Source organism: Phoxinus phoxinus (assembly GCF_949152265.1).
Source record: "Phoxinus phoxinus genome assembly, chromosome: 24".
Lineage (NCBI taxonomy): Eukaryota > Metazoa > Chordata > Actinopteri > Cypriniformes > Leuciscidae > Phoxinus > Phoxinus phoxinus.
Window position 1 is genome coordinate 6,545,729 of NC_136899.1, and position 23,657 is coordinate 6,569,385.

A 23,657-nucleotide genomic window follows, 5' to 3' on the forward strand; every position below is an offset into this window, starting at 1 on the left:
AAATCAATGTCGCTTAGTGCAATTATCAAATCGCAAAGCCTGTGATGTAATTCTAAAAAGTATTTTTATTATTTTTCTAAAATACTCTATTTTTACACTGTAATAATATTATTACAATCACAAAATGTATATTAATTCAAACTAAATTTGTCAAAAACTGTGAAAATGTGGCCTATGAATATAGTCAAGTGGAAATAGTATTAAAAAACTGTTCACTTTACGGTTACTGAACAAGGTTTGAATTGGTTCTTGTAAAGCATGAACACCGAAATGTTCACCATGTACAGCACACACACACACACACACACACCTCAAGTTTTCCTCAATATAAGGGTGTGTATTAATGGTTGAGTCCTCGTCTGTATGGCATGTCACGGTGTGTGTGTGGGTGGGTATGTTTTCTAAAGGCTCAAGAGGCGGTGAACAGCTATCCAATGCACATTTAGATCAGTCAGGCAAAGAGAGAGTGACCAAAACAAGTATATCTATCCAAAGGGAGATTTTTTGGGTGACTTTGAAAGTCATGTCATAGCAAAGTGAAAGAGAAAATGTGAATAAATGAGGGGCAGTCCTGCCGACTCATTCTGGAGTATGCATGTGTTTTGGCGCTGAAGGTCATAGATAATCAGACATCACTCCTGAGGAAACACCACACAAAGACAGTAATTGTTACCTTGTGCGAGTCTGAGACATACAGCGCCGTCTCTCTCAAAGTCTCACTCTTTCAGTGTCTCTTTCTAGTATTCAAAGGTCATGGTCTCATTTTATTCCATCTGAGGAGTTGAGGTGAGCAGGCATTTTCGGTGTCCTCAAATCTCAATATGTATGACTCTGCTTTTAGAGAATATAAACCAGACAGATCCGACAGACTAATGAAAACTTAAATCATATATAAAATACTGTAATGCACTTCCAATGGACGCTGTGTGGCAGGGCATTCTGGAGGTTTTAAAAACAGAAATATGAAGCTCAGTTATATAGTGTTATTTAAGCACCAAAGTATTTTGGCATCATCTAACACTCACCTAAATTCAATCTTTAAAAACACTAACTAATATTAATATTACTTTAATTTATATTATTTATTTACAATATAAAATGTAATCTTTAGGAAATCTCTAAATAAATATAATTTTTTCATAGTGTACATTATAATGTTGTGATGTCTAAATTCACTTTTAGCATTCAAAATGTTTGATTTTATTTATATATTTTCATTTTAATGACAGCAATTTTTTAAAGCGTCATTACTCTAGTCTGCAGTCACATGATCCTTCAGAAATCTTTCTATGTGCTGATTTGCTGCTCAAGAAACGTTAAGCAGAACTGCTTAATATTTATGTGAAAAAATAATAAAAATTTCAGGTATATTTAATAAACAGAAAGCAGCATTTATTTTTGAAACAGTAAAGACTTTTCAATTGGTACAACATTTTTTCACTTTTGATGGATTTAATATGTCCTTGCTGAATAAAAGTATTAATTTCTAAGAAAAACATTGTGTATCACTACTATTTTTTCAAAAACTTTTTAACTTATTTTTTTTTAACTAGTAAAATGTGTTGCGAGGACTGTTGCATGTTGACTTTCCACGTGTCCTACATTTTGCACGTGCGATTCAGAAGCCATTGAGTCCTCAGTCATCTGCCTTCAGGGCTACTGTCAAAAACCATGTAGCCTTTGTGAATGCAACAAAACGTCATCTCTCAGGTCAAGGGCAGAGCCTCTGGACTGCCTGAAAGCTGTTTTAAAGTAAGTTGTCAAAATATCAATTTTACACACTGTTGCACAGCCGTGAACTTCTTCCCCGAGAGATACTATGTGTCCTTTCTGTCGGGTCGACTGGCCATCAGCTGTGATAAACTTTCATTCACATCATCTGAAGACATAAAAAAGACATTTTTATTGTATCTGTGACAGCTATCTTGTTCAGGACTGAGAACGTCACATTAAAAGAGTATTTGTTCAATGACTTTATCAAACTCTCTCAGTTTGCCTTAATAGTTCTTGGAGTGAAGTCAATCTCATCCCACGGGACTTTGACAAAGTCAAACTAACTTCTCGGACTTCTGACTTAAATAATACTTCACAATATTACGGTTTTACTATATTTTTCATGAAATAAATGCAGGATTGGTGAGATGAGACTTCTTCCAAAACATTTTTAAAATCGTATCGACCCCAAAATGTTGAAAGATAAGGTATATATTTTTAATCACTACTTTTCAGTGCTAAAATAAATATATTCATAAATAGCATTTTTTTTTCACATTTTACAAAACTGCATTCTACATGAACTTCTCCTTTAAAACTGCTTAAAGCGGTTAAATACCTACACACATGACCAAAGTATGGAAATCTACAATTGTGACTATTTTACACATCAGATCAGCTTTAAAAGCAGTAGCAGTCGCATATTCACTGTGGAGTATTTAATCTAGATTATCAACTTGTTAGTCTCTAATTAATCACAATGTTAAAGAGGAAGAATTTATCCAACTCTTGGTTCTGCAGAACATACAGTACAAGCTAAAACAACAGCTGTACACTTACTGCCCTACATACAAAACATGATTGATCTGCTCATTTGATTGGAGAAGCACGTTCGCTCAAAGACACCCTGCAGGATGTCAAAAATTCAAAGTTCTCTGACACAGTAGAGCATATCCTACTGACACTAATCAGACTCCTCGTGTCTACATTAATAATGGAACCTCCGGGGACACCGTGATTCTCTCGGAGTTCTAGTCATCAGGGCCCGACTCGACTAACAGCTGGTATAAGACATTCCCACTCCCTACGGACTGAGATTTCCTTGAGGGCCTGGCGCACATCTGCAGCAGCATCACTGATGAAAAGGAGGGCTAAACCGTGCCAGATGCTCATTACTTGATTTTTGGATTCTGTCCTTCATAGTCTGCTCGTCTGTACAGGACGTCTGGTATCCTAACCGGGTCATTGTGGCTAATTAGACCATGAATTGAAAAATTAAGGGAGGCCATAAAAGTGGTGATTAAAATGGGAATGAATAAGTAAAGCTCGTATGTTATCTAATTTAAGGGGATGGTCAGAGCTAGATTTGCAGCCCATTTCTAAAACGATTCGCAAGATTCCGTTTTGGTGGGCATTTGCACTGATTTGGATATGTATGTTTTTAATTATCTTATAAATATAATTATGTTAACTCATTAAAATAAAGTAACTATTTTTTTCAAAGTTTTTAAGTATTTAAAAAAAAATCCAATTCGGGTCCAAAACTGAAATTGGATTAAAATCTATCCATTTAGTTGCTCATAGTCTGAATAGCAAAAATAGCAAAAAAAAACTAAACAAAATGTGGTTTAAAATCTGATTGAAACCTGATTTCAACCCTGAACTGATCTAAAATCTGATCTGAATGCGTTTCAGTCTGAATGGTCAGATCAGACTAGTATAGACCAAGTAGTCTGTTTTCTCAGTTGGTATACAATGATTTTTACAAATCCCAACCACAAAAATGTAAAAAAAAAAATTAAGATCATATTTCAATTAGTTTTTTTATGATACACAAAGTGCAGAACCATTAAACTAAATCATATTATGTTCAGTATAAACAAAGCCTCATTCAAAACCAATTGATCCCATACAAGAAATGTCCAGACAAAACCTTTAAATTGACATTAAATCTTTTCACACCAATCCAACTCTCATTTCCTTTCTCAATGGCAAATCTTCCTGCCGACAGATTGCTGACAGACAGGGCGATCACAGGGTTCATGGAAAAAAGAGTTACCACTTTCTTCTGTAGCCTGTTACATAGAAAAAAAGTCCTTGCCACAAATGACAGTGTTCACGCTATAGTGCTTTCTGCCATATCTGTGCTCGATCAGGCTATGGACAGAATCCAAATGAAGCTCCTGTGAATTTGCATCTGCATTTCAAACGCAGTCCTGCGTGGAGCCATCTCTCCTGGATAAACCTGCTTCATGACGTTCACTATATGCCGAGATATACATATAAATGATTCGCACTGGCCATTAAAAATTCAAACCCGCCGAATGCAATGCAATGAACAAGTGCTTGCAGTAAGAAGAGGCCAAATCACCTTCATATAACCGCTGTTTTTAAAAAAAGAGCTCAAAGGCAAAAGCAGATTGACGGTTGTCACTTTACATCACATTCATTAATGAAGGTGAGTGTGTAGAGCTGCAGAGGATGTGCTTTGATTTTGAACATCCTTCTTGAAGAACTTCAAAGCTAACGACTTTCTAAGACAGGGATAGCTGGAGGTCGGAGTAATGGGCATGCTGAAAGGTAGGGGTATGCCAAAATACATAACGCTACAACAAACTGACCCCACATCCCAACAGGCAGCTTTCAAAACCAATTGAAAATATCTTTCAAGCCCATTACTCCGACATGCAGATACCCAGACTTTCTAAGAACTCGCAGATGACATTACAGGGTCTGTGTTACACGTTATAAACTAATATGATGTTGGACTATTTTAACTTGACGTGCCATCTTAAAATGCAAAGTTTGGAGTGGGACACTCAAAAAACAACGCAATACAAGTTAATCAGCGTGTGTATAGTAGTTCTAAGACAACTTTTCCAAGACAGGTTTACCATGGAAACAGTGTAACAGCTAAAGCACAGCATGTTAAAACCATCAATGCTAAAATAATTGCCATGCCAATAAGAGCATTCAACAAACCATCTGCCAAATTTCTTTAAAAAAAATATTCACCCAAAAATTCTGTCATTAATTACTCACCCTCATGTGGTTCCAAACCCGTTCATCTTCGGTACACAATTGAAGATCTTTTTGGTGAAATCTGAGAGCTTTCTGTCCCCCAACTTTCAAGCCCCAGAAAGTAGTTAAGACATCATTAAAGTAATCCATGTTAATCCAGTGGTTTAACCTCAATTTTATGAAGTGACGCGAGTGCTTTGTTTGAACCAAAAACATAATTCACCACTTTATTTACAAAATCTTGATCCAAATCGCGCAACAATGTGTGCTCTCGTATCAACACAACACGCATATAACGTTGTGGTGCTCTCGAGATTAATATTTTGTAAATTAAGTGGTAAATTGTGTTTGGGTATTTAAAAAGTTAAACCACTGGAGTCACATGGATTACTTACTAATGATGTATTTACTACCTTTCTGGAGCTTGAAAGTGGCAGTTGCGTAGGCTGTCAATGAAGGGACAGAAAGCTCTCAGATTTCAATTGAAAATTGAATTGGAATCTCAGATTTTCCAACTGAAAAGATTGTGTTCAGAAAGTGAAAAAGTCTTACAGGTTTGGAACTGCATGATGGTGAGTAATTAATGACAGAATTTACATTTTTGGGTGAACAAACCATTTAGGTCGGGTTTAGTGTAGGTGCTACGTTATTTTCAAACGCGATAGAGCATTAACCTTTTAGTGCCATTCATTGGACATTTAATTTCTGAACTGCCACGTTCATGCGTTTCAGATAAAACTGAAAGCACTTTTAGCACCTCTTACTGGACATTTCACTTGCAAGTTTTAACATTTTAACCCACAACAGGCAAGTTTTTCCAGTGAGCCTAGGTTGGATTTAACCCTTTCACACGCAAGTTTAAAATATTCTGGCTGACCCCCCCAGCGTGAGTTATGTAGAACGTGTCACTTTATGGTTTCCATGGTGACGCGTCATTGCTTGTCACATGACACACCGCAGCCATAACAGTGCTGAATGAATGATGATCTGCTTTTATGTCATTTTTCGTTTTTTATTCAAAATATTCACAAATTTTATAGCTACAGCATTAAATATCTGATATTCCGATTGTCAAATATATGCAAGTGGATGTTTTTTGTGGTTTAAACACCTTTATAACGATCGCGTTAGTTGAGCTGTATGCGCGATGGGTGCCGCCATGTTAGTTTAAGAGAATCGGATCTGTTGGATTTACAACACGTCAATTCATCCACTTCTCCCGAAATAAATGAAAGTAAGTAAGGAAGTAAGTGGCCGGTGAACTGGGAGAAGAATAGAGTAAACTTTAAAGTTACTTACACAATGTGTGAATAAAACGTGTCTAATTATAATGGAAAGGATTACTATTGTCGCTTACATAGACATCAGTGTGTATTTTACAGACTCTAAATGTATTGTTTTTTTAGTACTTATGTGAATTTATATGTCTGAAACCTGTGGTTGAAAACACTGAAAAGTTGTGATATATGACAGCGTCCATCTCTGGCTCAGCGCCAGCCAACGCGCGAAAGCACATTTGAATTTAGCAGTTGATCACGTGATGCACTGACCGGTCTAATCACACCGGTGTGATCGTACGCTCCAGGGACCAGGCAAGACTAGTCACACATGTGTGATCGTACATGCGAAAGGGTTAAGAGATACTCACGGCCATATAGAGCGCGGCGTACACGCTGAGCGCCGCCTCTTTGGAAGGGAAGGTCTTGCGGGCACGCAGGATGTCATCCTCGTTGCCGGTGCAGGCTTCCTGATGACTGATATAGCGTAGAGCTTGCTGGCAACCCAGAGCTGTGAAGTTGGGCTTACATACTGTCAGAAAATGAGGGGCCAGGTTCCCCGTTACCACCTGACCGGCATTCACGAAGATGTCTGTGGTGAAAAGGCCAAACAAGTATACACCTATGGAGACGAAAAACAGATACCAGTTACTACAAAAACATATTTTTAGCAAGATTTGAGGAACTATTGTGACCATCAGCCACTGAAAAACCAATACAACTTCCTACATTTGATATTAAAATTCACTGCCTTGATTTGACATTAAAAGTCTAAAATCCCTTAAAGAGAATCCATCAAAGTGGAGCTTAAAATATGTATTTGACAAACATGACCTGGAAATTGGTTCAATTATTCAGCGGTTGTGCCTGGCCTGCTTATGTAGGCTCGGTTAGCACAGGGTGTAGCAGAATCTAAATTTCCTACTAACGCACATTAAGGGGACAGATACGCCTAAGACTAGATAATCTCCACAGTGGCACACATCTCGCGGCTGAGCTGTGAGGAGGCATTAGAGAAGCTAATGTTCTGAGTTGATGAGATAATAACCCATCTTCTTAACTGAACAGAGTCTTTCTCTTCGGTGCTCTGTAAATCAAACCATAATACCTCAATGAAGAGAGCTCAAACACTCACAAATGCTTATCTGATGTGATTTACTTCATTGAATTAAACATTTTTCAATATATACTTGTGGTATATTCCCTAAAAATAGCAAAAAGTTAAGTAAAAAAAAAGAGTTTGAACTCACTGAGTGGTGTGTGTGTGTGTGTGTGTGTGTGTGTGTGTGTGTGTGTGTGTGTGTGTGTGTGTGTGTGTGTGTGTGTGTGTGTGTGTGTGTGTGTGTGTGTGTGTGTGTGTTTTCATTTAGCGTATGATTTGATGATGCTTGAGACATCTGTTCTTGGGCTACATTGGTTGAGCTTTATGTTTTGGATTCACTAAAAAGAATCAGCACAAAATAGTTTTTGCTTTGTGAATCAGACTACACTAGTTACGCTGTATGATATTGTGTGCAGCCTGTGAAGACAAATCAATAAAAGATGCATTTTCTTGCCATCGTTCTGTGATTCAAGAACCTTTATCTGCTCAAATTCAATTAGTTCTGGAAACTTCCTGACTTCAGGAATCACTGGCAAAGGGTTTACAGGTCGGTCCTGGGATTTTACGAATCGATATGGATTGAAGATCGTTGAATGTTAATCATGAATATTATGTTCACCTAGCCCAACATTGACATGCCCTCACTGTCCAAAATCTAAACAAAGCCTACATTGAATATAGGCAACATTTTTGCTGTTCACCCCTTAATGATACTGAAACATAATGAGAACCACTGAGCTTGAGAAACCAGAACTCATGATGGACACATCCCAAATGAACCTGCTCCCTTTATACCCTTATTTTCTGAGGTCTTTTACAATTGTAGACATTTTCAGAAGAAAAGGAAGTAAGCATTGTTTCTGAAAGAGCTTCATTTTTTCTCCTTCACTCCTAAATGTCATGTTCTTCTTGTTTAGAACATCTTTTCAGCTCGACAGAATGACAGGTTTGACAAGGCTATTATTATGGCCATTGAAAGACTTGTATCAACAATAAGTCATTTTCATAACTGTTGCCAGACGTATTCAGACAACATTAACAAAGCACCATTTAGCATGTTTCCATGCATAAATACAGTCGCTCACAGGAACGCCTTGTGGAGTTTAAAGTGACACATAGCAAAACAAGTTTGGCAGACGATTTGGAGAGAAAATATGGTCTTATTTTACTAAGAGAGGTGATAATGCCAGCTGAGGTTCACATAAAAATGTCATCTTATAAGGTCACTGGCTGGCATCACATCAATCCTGTTTTCTGTTATGTTGCCAACATAGATTTGATGCTGACAGTCTCTAAACTGCGTTCTGTCAGCAAACGAACTGGGGCTAAAAATGGCTTATTCACACTTCCTTTCACATGGACATTTCAACAACTGCGTGGACACCAAAGAAACATATTGCGGTCTGTGAATCTTGGAGCATTCGTTGATATCCGCTCTGATTCAATGAATTCATTCAGAACTGATTCAAACTTCTGTCCATGAGTGTTTCTTTTTTGCTCCAAATTTACATGGTCTACCCTGCTACATAGTACATGGCATTAAGTTTATTTGTCTAAAATGACTGTGCATTATCCGGCAAATAAATAAATACATGGACATGAAATGTTGATTCAAGATAAAATTATGTATAATCTTAAAGCTTAAGCTAACAAAAAAAACCTGTTAATTACAAAGCACAAAACTATCAACCTAGCAATCTACAAAATACAAGAAAATCAATTTAGCAATTCATAATCTAAACTGTCAAGTGTACATAAGTGTTTACATTTAGAAGCTCCATATGTTTTATATTCCATCATAAAACAATACATGTGTGCCAAAATTACAATTTAATTACTAATGAGTATAATAAATGTAGAGTTGCTCTTTCTATTATTATAGAGATATACCATATATCATTTAGTATGTAGAGAACACTTTTTTTAGCCTATAGAAAATAAACAAAACATGAATTCTAATTAAATGAGCTGAAATTAAAACAAAAGATTTCACCCAACTATGGCTGTTTAAAAAAATAAAATACATTGTTTTACTCCGTTACCTTCATAATGAAAATTCTTGGGTTTAAATTGTTATAGAATTTCATTGATATAACTAGGAGGAGGAACAGGCGTTTTATTGGCACAAACACACACTGCTTTAAAGTGTTTTCTGATTTCATTCATGATAATGTTTTATATCAAGAGTCGAAGTGAACCAAGAGTTCTTCTCAGTCAGAGAGATTGAGAAATATTACTGAGAAAGCCTGTCTGAACTAACTCAGAGTGCACCATGACCCACAGCCATTTTCTAAATTTAATCTCTCCCAAAGAACATCGCAGCGTGAGTCATTATGCAAATAACACAAGCCAGTGACTCCAGGTCACGGAGCAACTGGTCTCATTGGATGCTTTGCTGTTGAGATGCACCGTGAAACCTCAAACAAAAAGGAAGAAAATATTTTCATTTCAGGCAGCCTCCACTGCCTGGAAACACACATGACATCTTCTAGCTGCTTTATCTTTTGAGTATCAAACTCAAAAGATAAAGCACAGGTTTACAAGGGATCACTCAAAAAAATGTAACTGTAAAACAGATACTCACCCAACAACCATAAAGAATTTGCCTAGTAAAATAATAGATTATTTGTCCTTTATAATTTTATTACATTGTAACATTTTGTATAAGCAATAAGGAACTCTATCCTGTGCTATATTGTGAATATATTTACCTACATATACAATATGGTTCAAAAGTTTTGGGTCGGTAAGATTGCTTAATTTTATTTTATTTTTAAAGAAGTTTCTTATGCATTGCATTTATTTGATCAAAAATATAGTAAAAAATTTTTTTAAATAACTGTTTTATATTTTAATGTTTTGAAATTTAAAGCTGAATTTTCAGCATTATTACTCCAGTCTTTAGTGTCACATGATCCTTGAGAAATTATTCAAATATGCTGATTTGCTGCTTAAGAAACTTTATTGTTATCCATGTTGATGACCTAAAACAGTTTTGCTGCTGTGATAAAAAATGTCATGATTATTTGATGAATACAAAGTTTGAAAAATAAATATTTGTAACATTATGAATGCCTTTGCTGTCACTTTTGATCAATTTAATGCATCCATGTGGAATAAAAACATTAAATTATTTTAAAAATATACAGTATATATATTACTGATCCAAAACTTCTGACCACAACGTCTCGAACTTTATTGCTTATGAATTTACAGGGTCACAGACGTCAAACATGAATGAGATTTAAGAAATGGAGTGGATTTTGAGCGAATAACGACTTAAATTTCAGGGTGGGGGGGGTGAACTTTATCTTTAAGAATAAAAGATCTGATGATTTTGAGCTTGAAATAATTATATCTCTTTAAAGATAAAAATGTCACCATGTAGATTAAATCATGACGATGCTTTTGAGGAGTCAAGCATTGTAAAAGAAGAATAATGATACATCTGATTTCCTCCGGGCCACATTGACTTCTGCTGAACATTGACAGATGCTGTCAGTAAAGTATGTGACCTTCTCAGCACTGTAGGAGGCTTAGGAAGAATTCTGCTTATCTGATTTGTCTTTAAGACCGCTAATGCCGTCAGATGTCCAACAAGCAGCTTGGATGACTAGGCACTGGAAACTGTGAAACTATGACTAAAGTACTGTATATTCTGCCGGAAAGTGAGAGCGTCTGCAGTAAATAGGAACCATTTAATGCAGAATTTAATAGGAGATTGAAGTGGGGATCAGGCTAATAATCCATGACATTGCGGTTTCTTTATCTCACAAAAACACTGAAGCATTAGAGGGTCAAAATGATTGAAAAGGGGGACAAAATGAAACAGAATGAAAGAGTGAGCAAGAGAGAGAGAGAGAGATCACAGATTATGTGTGGTCTTAATTTGCTAAACTGCATTAAGTACATGTGATGTGGTTGAAGAGGCTTTACCATCATGATGCTGTAGGGCACGTGAGGTTACATAAACAGCTAAAAAAACAAAAAAAACACCTGTTGATGTATAGACTGTGTTTTCAGTAGTAATGCACCGAAATGTTGTTTTTTACAGAAACACTGAAACCAAAATGTGCCTCTATTATGCTATTAAAGGTCCCAATTTTGTTTTGGAGGTCTCCCACAATAGGACTACATGCATCCAAGGTCAAAAAACACCTTCTCGTTATATAAATTGCAGGATCCCATCTTTTCTCACGGTGTCTGGAATGGTTAGATCAAGGATCAGGTCTCTTTAAAGCCCTTATTTCTGAGAGCCTTCTCTGCTCTGATTGGTCAGGTGGCCCAGTCTGTTGTGATTGGTCTAGCACATGTCGGAAACTAAACGCAATTACCATTTCTAAATTGCAGCTCCAGAGGGTTTCTCAGCACTTAGAGTGATACACACAGTAACGATGGCATCAGTTTTACCGTTTACGAGTGGATTTCTAGATGTTTTCTCGACATGTAGACCTTTTACATTTACAAATAGCTATATTACACAGTACATGAAATTAATATCTGAAAAAGTCTAATTAAATTTGTGTAATTGGGTAACTGAACTTTGTTATTCATGGTGTCATGGTAAATATAAAGAGGCGTTAAATTAAACCAGATGTAGTAAAGTTCTTCAGCAACAAGCAGCCTTGTTTTCAGCCAAACAAGTTTTACATATTGCTTCTTTAGCATCCTTTTTGGTCATGGTGAACTGCTTGCACACTGCTGACATGTTACCTGTTGTAGCTTATCCACACTGAATGCACAAAATAAATGCTCATCACAGAAAGCGAAATCGGAGAAGCACTAATTAAACATCGCTTAAAGGCAGCGCTTCATTTGTAAATGATTACGGTAATCAAAAACAGCAATTTCAAGGCGCTGTGACTGACACGGACCATGCAACTTTAGTTTTCCCGGAACATACAATGACGTCACAAAATGGTGATGGCACAACTATAAGAGCATTATTCATAAAAATAAATAAAAAAGAGCATCATTAGGTTTCTGCACGGCCCTAAGAACATATTCTTTATAGCTTAGCTACGTTGAGACCAAATATTGCTCAGTTGATCAGTGATATTCTCTCTCACTTTTGACATCGTACATCGATTTCTGATACTGACTGACCCGTTGCTCATGTCTCCCGCTATCCTTAATAGTATTAGTAGTATCTTTAATAGTATTAATTTAACAGTAGTAATAGTATCTTTGGGATCTCTTTTAAAACACCATCAGCTTTACTCGTGAATATGGAAAATTAAAATATGCTTGACTGTCTTTTTGACATTTTGGCGATATTAACTTATTTTTATTAGAATAATTTATATACACTTTCTCTCCAAACTTTACGCTTTACTTGCTCGCAAAACAATAAACGTAAAGCACCAACCAATGATAGTGATTTTGAACTTAAGAAAGCTAATTGGTCAAAAATATATATGCTGAGGGCCAATAGCAAAACATACCGCATAAACCCTCTCTGTCCCTCACACACACACACTGTCGCCATGTAATGTACATGTTAATGCTGGATCGTTTAAAAACAAATGCCGGAACGCAAAAATCCCACATCTGACATTTTTCAGAACAGGATCCATCTTAAATTAAGCACTGCTTTAAGGGTAATAAAGTCCTTCACACACCTTCCTTCACAGGTCCTATCCTAAAATACAAGAGTTTTTGGCACTAGTGCACTTAACGTTGGTTGGAACAACCTCTCTCTGTTAAGAGGGAAAAACTACTTCCAAGTAATTCCAATGGTTTAACTGTAAATTGAATGCCAGGGATGAAAGCACAACATTCCATAAAAAGATCCATAAAATAAAGTGGAATAGCAGTGACATACCAAGGAAACGGAAAGTCCTCCTCACTAATGGGTTGAGGTAACAGCAGTCCCCATTCACGATGGTCTTCTCTCGACTGTCAAGATCTTTTGATGTATACTCTATCAAGAACAACACAGTTTCTGTCACGGTGATCTGAAACAGAGCAGAACATCAGAAAACGTTAAAAAAGGTCTAATAAATTTAGCTATATAGGCCCTAGCTGTTTTTACATGTTCTGAAGAAAATGTTAGTGCAAAACTTGCACTATTAAGCCACTGGGTGGTTGCTAAGGCATTGCTAGACAAGTAAATTAGCCCACAATCAAAAAAAACTTTATTACATCAGGTCTGGAATGGAGTAGAGAACCCAAGAAGCTACTGTACTAGTGTGTAGGAAAGCTACAACCTAAAAACAAATTTTCAGTTGCCAATGGAAATGGTAGGAAAAAGAAAAAACGATTGAGAGAAAAAAAAAGTTTAAAAATGACAAGACTGAAACAAGAAATGTATTCTCTGGTTGCATTGTTAAAGCCTGCTGGTCCTGCCTCTGCAAACGACTCATAATAATAATAAATGTGTTGCGTTTTATTGTGCTGATGATCATTATGAGAACGGGCATTATTTATATCCCATAAATCCAAATTAGAGTTTTTTTCTGCCCTTATTTGCATTCATTAGTAGATGATGTGTTGCAATATTGTTGTAGACAAGAATTGCTGTGACTATAGAGGCCTTTTCACGCAGTATACTTCATCTACAGGATTGAATCATACATTGTAAAAAAATATATGATCAATAAGTTATGACAACATATGTTTTTACATTGCTTTAACTCACTAAAATAAGTTAAGCAATTTTTTACTTTTATTATACATTATACAAATGTATTTTTTAATGTCAGTTTAATGTAATTTAAGTTGAAATTACTTAAACATCCAAGTTGATTGTACTTAAAAATTTAATGCAGCATTTTTTTTTTAGTGTATGGTCAGGTAGATTGATAGTATGTTCTCCATTGATTATGTGACCTGGTTACACCATTAGAAGAGATTACCCTTTAAATTAATATTTTGATGAAAAACTATGAAAACAGTAAAAATGTGTTAAAAGCAACATGTATTTCAAACTGAATTTTACTTCATTAATAGAATGCATGTTCCTGGTCTTATTGGGAATGATTCATCAGAATTTTTGCAATTTTTCATCAAAATGTAATAACTTGTTCTGCCTCTGAAATGACTTTCCTTTTCCGCTGATGTCACAAAGTCCTTTCATTTTAAGCCCCTCCCCTTCAACCTCCTGTCACATAAGACACCTTGCACAATCCAATCAATTCCCAATGGATAGCTTCAAGTCGTGCGGCCTGCCCAACATTATTTTCATGATTACATTATATCATTAAAATCCGTTACAAACTTCATTTTGTGCTAATTAAATTGTGGGGGAAAAAATCATGTCATCTTTAAAAATGGATTTTAGGATCCATAAAGATGTAGGTGTTTAAAGAGAACTTGATCTGCAATAAAAGTTAACTAATGAGAAATGTATTTCTCTTCTGTTCATGAGCACAGGGATCCGAGTTAAACTGAGGTAACGAGACCAGGATTCGGACTCACATGAGGAGCTTGAGGCTCTTCCTGATCTGTCAGAGTGATTTAAGAGCTTGTCCAGCTCCTTGAGGGTTTGTTTTTGGGGCTTATACATGCAAGTCGGATCTTCTACTTCCAAAAGCAGAGGGACTTAATCTCATATTCTCAAACCGCATAAACCACCACATCAAAATTTGGCTAGAGAAGCGTAAGAGCTCGGTGGACCCTTTTGCCGCCCTCCTTACTTCAAAACAGTAGCACAACCGCTCAAGGATTTACACACATACACAGCAGAATCTAGGTTATGAGCATCCAACATATACTTCTATATATTTAATGCAACAACCTTAAACCCTGACATGGCAATTTCTAAGTGAAAAATTATTTTGATTACTTGAATAATTACTTGAGCCTGTTGCAATGCCAAGCTGGGAAGGATGCTTGTGTTTCTTGCTTGTGTAAGTCTACGACAGTTACTCCTAGTAACTACAACACAGTATGACTGACTGAATAACAGCAGGAGGTATAAAAGTAGGTTAACTAAATAAGGTTTAAACAGTGATTATACAGTCCGCTGTTATAGGGTTAGTTCACTCAAAAATGAAAAAAAAATTCATAAATTACTCATCCTCTTGTCGTTCCAAGCACGTAAGACTTTTGTCCATCTTTGAAACACAAATTAAGATAATTTTAATGAAATATGAAAGATATCTGTCCCTCTATTGACCGTATACACAACTGCCACTTCGACGCTTCAAAAAATGAATAGAGACCGTTTTATATGATGAACAGATTGAATGTAGGCTTTTATTCACATATAAATATTGATCAGCGAACATAAACAGAAGCTCAATCGTACATGCTTGACGCACGAGAACAAACCTCATTGGTTCTTGCAGAACCTCAAACGTGCTGCGTAACACGAGAATGAACCTCATTGGTTCTGGCAAGTCAAGCGAACATGTTTGAGCTTCCGTTTATCACATCTGATGTGTGGGCTGATGAATGTTTATATGTGAATAAAAGCCTAAATTCAATCTGTTCATCATATAAAGCGATCGAGACTCTTCAGAAAATCTGGATTAAACCGTTCAATTCAAAGTCTTTATGAACTTTTTGAAGCATCAAAGTGTCAGTAGCGTAGGCTGTCAATGGAGGGACATCAAAAAGATCTTAATTTGTGTTCCGAAGATGAATGCAAGTCTTACGGGTTTGGAACGACATGAGAGTGTGTAAATAGTGACAGAATTTTGGGGTAAACAAACCCCTTAAGGTCTGGATTGCATGTTTATATGTTAACATATTAATAATCTGAAACAGGTAAACACACCAAACAGTTCAAAAATAATTACAGTATCTCGAGCACACACAGGTGTAAACATGAAGAACTAATCTGCATTAGAATAAAGAGTTTAAATCTTTAGCGGTAAGCTCTAAGCATGAGGTTACAGTCTTTGAAGTTACTGCGCGGAAATACCTCTCTTTTACCTTACCAATATGCTTGCCATCCTTAAGTGATGGCAAGAAGATCTCAAGAAGATCTCAAGAAGAGGAAGAAACTAAGGATACAGCTGAGCTCATTTCCTAATGTTATTTTTTTATTTAAATTCAGACTCATTTTTACTCAAGCTTGATTTAAAAGTGTAAAATAACAGTTTTAATACAACATATTCACATGTTTCTGCATAACGGCGCTCCAATAAACGACACAACACAATCATGATGTGTAGCCCAACGCTAATGCCCAAAAGTGGACATGTAAACTCGACCATTTCCAACCTACTGGGCTAAAACTCAGAGCAATTCAAGCATGAAGTCCTGATCACTCAGCCAGACATGAACATCTGTTAGTCTCTCGCTGGTTGGTTTGGAGGGCCCAGATGATCGCTGTTGACAATGGAGAGATATTTGTTTGGACTGTGTTAATGAACATACTCATCATGGCTCACTTTCTGTTGTCAGAGCGTCTTTTCAATCTGTTCTGTAGAATGGAGATAAACCTAGAGGTGTATTGAATAAGAATAATGCTGTGAAAAATAAGAAAACTCCATAGGGTCACAACCTCTTGATTTTCCTGATTACATTTTTTAAATCATCCTTTTATATCAAAAACCCTTAAACCACTGAAATCAGAAACATTACTGGGATCTGACAAGGCAACGGCAAGTGTCATAAAGATTATAAATATATAAAGACCACAGAGACAAAAATATGAGATATTTAAACACAACCAAACAAACCTCAACAATGGAGAATGTTTGGAATAATCTCTGAAAACTGGGGATTAATAAAAAAATGTGTGAAATCTTCCTAGAAAGAGAACAAATCACAACAACACTAACAAACACTAACCAGTACTAACAAGCCTTTTCCTCATCTTCATGTGGAAGCCCAATTCAACTCATAATTATTACCAGAGCCCGTCTACGGAGAGCCTGTTCACTCCCTATTAAGTCCTATTGTACCGAATTTTGGTTGTAGTTCCACCAGAGTTCCACTGGGGGCGATCACCCCCGAGTGCAAAATGAATGGGAGTCTATGGGGCTAGACGGCTAAATTTGTCTCTTTCACCCGATTGCCGTTGAGAAATCTCAGATTTGATTGTAGGTTTGGCAAGTTCAACATGGGTTATAGGTCGAAAATTGAATGAACGAGTACTTATGTCCTTTCGATTTCTTACAGGTTGAGTTGTTGTTGCCCATAACACGCTAGCATTCTGCTAATGAACGCTGATTGGTCAGTGAAGGACTGGTTACGACCAGAGATACCGCTTGATGGCATCATGGCATCCGAAGCGGGAACAGAATGTATTCTAGCAGAAACTCTTCTAGCACGTGTGTTTACCTGTGTCAGCTGTGCTGGCGATGCCTCGAGAGAAAATAAAGTGCAGAGCGCGAAAGCACCACAGTGACTGAAGGATTGCCATAAAGCAGTATCTCTGGTCGTACGAGGTGTATGACGTCATTGACATTTTGAAAGACTTTTTAAAGCAAATAAGTGACTCTAAAAAATCTAACACCCAGCAATGTGCAATTTCTTTGCATCTCCTTTCGAATACAACATCCAAATTACTAGACAAAAAATTATATCTTGAGAAAAGTGGATTTTGAGGGGTATAGCTCCATAGACCTCCATTCATTCTGCACTCGTCCTGTGAGCGCCCTCATATGGAATCAGAGTGGAACTGCAACCAGTCAGAAGCCGGAAGTGTAGCGAGAGTGAACCTTCTCCCCTTATTAGACATTCTCTGTTATTACTTATAAATTCGGAAATGGGCTTTCATTTACCTTCAAGTTTCTCCTAAACAAGATTTCAAAACAAATTTAGCAACCTGTAAGTCAATAATTATAAATATATTAGACCAGTAAAAGAAGACTTTTTGTACCCATCTATTAAATTCTACAACAAAGTGTCATTAGTTAAAACAACAAATCTTCTGGTCATCAAGATGGCTTGCCATAAGTGAAGTGACTTGCCTTAAAGGGCCTTTGTTTTTGGTCAGTACCGACAGAGACTCAACACGCGTGTTTATTATTTGAGCATTGGATAATATATTTTGAAACCACACTTGCTAATTGTAATCTTAAGTACTTCACTTTTTAAGTATGACAGCTCTAACTGGGAATGGTTAAGAAGAAAATACAGCAGTTAAGCATGTTTATATGAGTTGTGAAGTAATTTACTGTATTTTGACAATCTAACGATTACATAAATGGCACCTGAATCCATACACATTCATACAACACCCCACAACTGCTAAATGGATGTAGTTAAATATGTTTTTGAAAGCATAATGGTGGATTTGCCATAAAATTGTGTTGTCAATACTAGAAACTGGTTGTTGAATGGTCCCTGATGGCAGTCACAACTCAATTGTGAACTCTACTTTGACATACAAGTGTATACTAAGACATAAAAGAAGTAGTTCTGGGGACGAACATAAATGGAAAGCCTCAACATTATGATCTATCACATCTGACTGCATATCAGAAGCAGACAGCTGTCATTTAGCAGTATGCTCTTCAGAGTTTTCATGCATTATACAAAACAAACACCAATGCAACAGCTTCAAAGTTAAAGAGATAAAAACCAACACATGCTACACTCAAATAAATACATAATCAAGTGAAACATGAGCATGCTTATTTAGCTTGTTAGTTATACTTATTAGTCATGTAGTAATTGCCTTCTCCTCCTAAGTGACTTGCAGCACATCTTTATTACAGGGACAGCCCCCTGGAGCAATCTGGGTTAAGTGATTTGCTCAAGGGCACATGATGGTAGGGGACGTCTGAACGAGTGTGCGTGTGTTAAGACATGTTTACAAGTGCACTTGCAAATCATGAGTTAAAACGACTGACACATTGCATCTTAATCTTGCCACGACTACTGGTCTGACCTTTCGCTATCAAGTGAATCTGCAGAAGTCATCATGAAAATGTTTGGGTAAACCGATTACACCCAAACTTTGTCTATTATAATCTCGGACGAAGAATGGGCTTTGTTATGGTTTAGCACATTCGGCAGTGATCTTCAAATTTCATTCCTTATCAGAAGATTTATCAGTATTAAATAAGATTTTATGTTGTAATCCGTTTTAAATAAAGATGTGACGGGCATACTAGTCTGACTTATCCAAACGTCTGACTGTCTACGGGTGATATCGCCAAACCCAGCAGCGAACTTATTATGTTGAGGGATTTTTTTTAATCATTTTGCTTTTGTAAGACTTTTCCCCCATAACCTACACCTTAAGGCATCAATGTCATTTCTGCCAATATCAGCTCAAACTGAGCAATATCTCTGTCTGAAACTCATATCTTTACCGCACGCCTTTCAGACTACAAATCACAGTGTGGCGGTTTCACTGCAGACTCGGAGATAGAGTTCATCTCTCTTTACGACAGCTTTGGCTGGGGTCACAGTGTTGCGACGTAGCGGCTGGATTGTATTTTTTTTCTGTCTAGAACAACATGAGCCAATATCTGTCTGCGCCACTCTGCTCAAAAAGGTGTTTGGGAAAAATATAACAACCTAGCTGCCGTGTAGCAACACTTATAACCTGTCAGCACTATGAATGAAAAATGCATCTATTAGAGTCTCCAGAAAGGAATCGCTAAAAATAAGTCGTCTTTAGTTATTCTTCTTTCCTTCCCTCTTTTAACCCCTCACCTTTTTCTGCATTTAAACTATTAAAACCAATCTAGTCTCATGATTGATTATTAGCATCAAGTATAGTCAACATTACAGCTTATATAGCATAAAACCACCCACTCAGACAGGAAGCAGGAAGAACCATCTGACTAATGTAAAGTGACACATCAACAATGTTTGTGTGATGTTTAGAGTTGGGTAACTCTAAGCAAAGCAGAAAATACAGATCTGCTGAAGGCAAGGCTAAGAATGTAATACTCACCAAGTGCTAAATTTGCAACAAATAAATAATAATCATCAACAACAACCTTGGTGAGTAAATAAAACATGACTCAAAATGTAAAATGCAATTATCTAAATAATCCAACTGTCATAGGGGCAAAAATAAAAAATAATAATAAAATTAATAAATACGTAAAATAATATCAGAACATAATGCACAACAACATGTTATTGGGTCATTTCCAGATCTCACCACCCCCATTCTATCTACTAATAATAATAATCATAACAATATCAACAACAACATTTCCATCCCTCAAGGATATAATTTACTTTCTTTTTTTTTTTTAAACTCTTGAATATATTTTAAAGATGCAATGTCTTGAAACTCACAAAACAAAACAAAAAATAGCAGTCTGTAAATTTGCACACCCAAATTATGAAAAAAATACCATCTTAAAAACAGCGTGGAGCATGCCATTTGGAGAAAGTTTTTTCAATGTTTGTGTTCAGTATGCATAGACGGTACTTGAACAGTTTCTGGTCAGTCTATGGCGCACCCTCTGAGGTTGAGACTTTACGCAATGCAAAAACAGAAAACTTTGTATGCGTTTTGCCCGCTCATTTACACGACAACAGCATTTTGGGGGCCTGAAAATGAAAGCTTTTGAAAATGGGTTTCAAAGTGCAAGTTTTTGAAAATGATACTGTTATCGTCTCCATGTAAACTACAAAAATGTGAATTTGTGAAACCGGTGACGTCCTGCATATATGCATATTACGTGCTCAATCTATAGGCGCTTAGTGTTTCTTTACAAAGTGACAGCGCCAACTAAACACCCATGTAAAAACACCCTAAGGAGACAGGTTATGCAAGCAGATAACAAATGAAGCATCATTCTTGTCCATTAAATGTGATCAACCCTAAGAAAAGAGTTAAAAAAAATTGTGTATGACATTCTCTTGTATATTTAGCAGAAACAGAGGGAAAAATTTTGAGAAATAGAACAAAATAATAAATCATCGGGTCCAATAGCATGTAATCCTAAAATAAAATAAAAATGAGAACACATCCTTTTATCTGCTGCCATTCATCTGTTAAACACATTAGGTGAATACAGAACCACACTATGAGCTGACAGAGAAGCAAAGGTCCAGCGTGGCAGCACTTCAGTTTGAGTCACTGCCAATGATGAAATTATGTGGGCTGGTGAACATTAAATTACAGACAGTGAGATGTGAGATGTCTATACTCACAGTTAGCTTTTTTCCTCATGAAAAAACCTGCAGTTTTCAATAAACAAGTGTTATTTAGCATTGACGCAGTTGTGAGTGAATAGACAAGCTAATGATGGCATTCAGCACTGGGGCAGTGCCTGGTGTGATCTCTAACATCAAAGGCTTTGATATGAGGAGAGAGGGAGGGGGTTATGATATGCAGGCTTAATTTATGCGTGCATAGATAATGAAATCTCATTATGCTGACTTTACCAAGATGGAACACATGCAGTAAACATATTTTGATCTGCTTGTTAATTATACAGTCCTGCATGCATGAAAATTACATTAAAGTCTTATCTTAAAGACTCATGGTGTGCATTATTTCTGTACCCCAGACTCACGCTACTGGTGCACATATTACCAAAGTGTTTTTATTAAACCTTTTTCTTATGCATCTCTAGTAGCTTGAATTACTATCATGCAATCACTTAGAACGCTCCTCAGGCAAAATCAGTATTAATAAACCTCTCTTGCATACCTCTAAAAAGCAAGCAAAATCAATTATCCAATCAAAATCTAAAACAAATAGCATTTTATCATAAAACTATGTATCCCATCCCACAAAAACCCCTAATCAATCTCTAATCATGCTCCAAGCAGTTATTTACTAATCGAGTAAAAAGAGTTTGATCTGCCTTCATGAAATTATTAATTTAATAATCAATAAATGCAACAACAAAAAAACACAAATGACAAACAATATCAAATCACTTAAATCAATAAATATTAAGGATATATCAAGAGATCACATGAATTTCTAGTCTGATAGGCTTTCATGTAATTATTAATTTAACCTCAAATTAAAAAACATCAACAAGAAAATCACTAACAAATCATAACTTCATAGACACCAAAAATCAATATCAAGAAAGTCCATATGAAACTACTAAACAATCTAATCTGCCTTGATGCATTCATTCATTAATCAATAAATGCGAAAGCACATAAAAACACTTATAAATAAAATAATAATCAACGTCAACTGATTACTTATCAATCAATAACACTAATCAATTCACCACAGTTGTCAAGCCTGCTTTTAAGCTATAACTCATTCATTGATAGAGCACTTATCAATGATAATCAATATCAAATGATTCATCAATAGCACTTATCAATCAATATATTGACTGGCATAAGAACTGTCTTGACTCACCAGTAATGTGGGGACTCCAGTGACCACCGCGTACAGCAGGGCGGGCGGGATGGCGCTCGTGTCCTCGGGTCCGAGGTAGGGTTTCGTGTACGCGGTCTCGTAGCAGAAGAATCCCTGCACGTGCACGTTGAACGTGTCTGTGTACTCGAAGTAATATGCCAGCATGACCGTGCCCGCCATGATCACCAGCTGGAAATAAAGCATGGTCGTCAGAGAGTGGGGCAGGAACATTTACCAACAATCCAGTGGAGAACCTCCAAACATCTGAGCTCCCGTTATAGTTCCCGCATCTCGCCGGGGTCTGACGCTCCGAGCGCACGCGAGGTTGGCACACGAAGACGCACTCGCTCGCATGGCACTGCGCTCGAGCCGGAATGAGAGAGCGAGAAAGAGGAGAGCGAGATAAAGTGCCACCGCGCGCTCCTCACTCAAAGCAGCTGATGATGAAGAGACACGTCAGGCGCCGTGCCCGCGCCTCATCATCATCATCATCATCATCCGCTCAAAGGGTCTTAAAGAGAGGCGCTATTCTGTCAGTCACTAAATGTCACCTCTGCTCCTTTAACACTGACGAACAGCAACATAACTGCAAAATATACGAATTCAGAGACAGTACAAAAATTTGACCAATCATAAAATAACGCACACACTAACATAAGCGCTAATGTTTAAAACAAACTGTAAACAAACTTGATGATTCGCGCAATGGCGCGCGCGTGCGTGTGTGTGTGTGTTGGGGAAAGTTACTTAAAGTAATGCATTACAATATTGCGTTACTCCCTGAAAAAGTAATTGAATTACTTGGTTACTTTTTATGGAAAGTAATGCAGTACTTTTCTTTACTTTTTCTCACCTGGGCTGGGCTTGCTTGTTTGATTTTTAACATATTGTTGGCAAATGTAAAGGCCCATTCACACCAAAAGTTAAAAGAATAAGCCTCAGGCTGAAAGTAGTCCAACCTTACTCCAGATTTATCTTAACAAGAGAGAAGTAACTTGCATTACGTTTTTGAAAAAGTAACTCAGATTTGTTGTAAATCTAAAACAAATGCGTTACTTTACTTGAAAAAAGTAATCTTAATTACATAACTTGCGTTACTTGTAATACCCACAAAACTGTATGTAGGCATATATATATATATATATATATATATATATATATATATATATATATATATATATATATATAAATCAGCTTTACATTTCATTGTAGACCCTGGAAAATCTACTAACTACTACGATTTGGTTGCAAATCTCTTTCCAAAGTGGGTTAGATTGTTTTATTGTTGAATAACAGCATAAAGAATAACATAAAATCAAAGATCACACAAGCTGCAGAA

General features: G+C 36.6%; 1 protein-coding gene across 12 annotated transcripts in view; it reads right to left on the reverse strand.

The window, feature by feature from the left end:
• The window catches only part of plppr5b (phospholipid phosphatase related 5b), a 54,386-nt gene that overhangs the window by 13,626 nt on the left and 17,103 nt on the right, over positions 1-23,657 (reverse strand). For 9 of the 12 annotated variants that reach the window (XR_013796279.1, XR_013796280.1, XR_013796281.1 and 6 more), the window contains 3 exons: positions 22,319-22,507; positions 12,938-13,070; positions 6,383-6,633 (listed from right to left, as the gene is read on the reverse strand). Coding sequence is in view for 9 of the 12 variants with exons in the window: in XM_079601288.1 (XP_079457414.1) it covers positions 6,383-6,633; positions 12,938-13,070; positions 22,319-22,507 (573 nt within the window). In the remaining 3 variants the exon portion in view is untranslated. Of the gene's footprint in view, positions 1-6,382; positions 6,634-12,937; positions 13,071-22,318; positions 22,803-23,657 lie in introns of those variants that run through there. The other 3 variants (XM_079601284.1, XM_079601286.1, XM_079601283.1) reach the window with 2 other exon arrangements.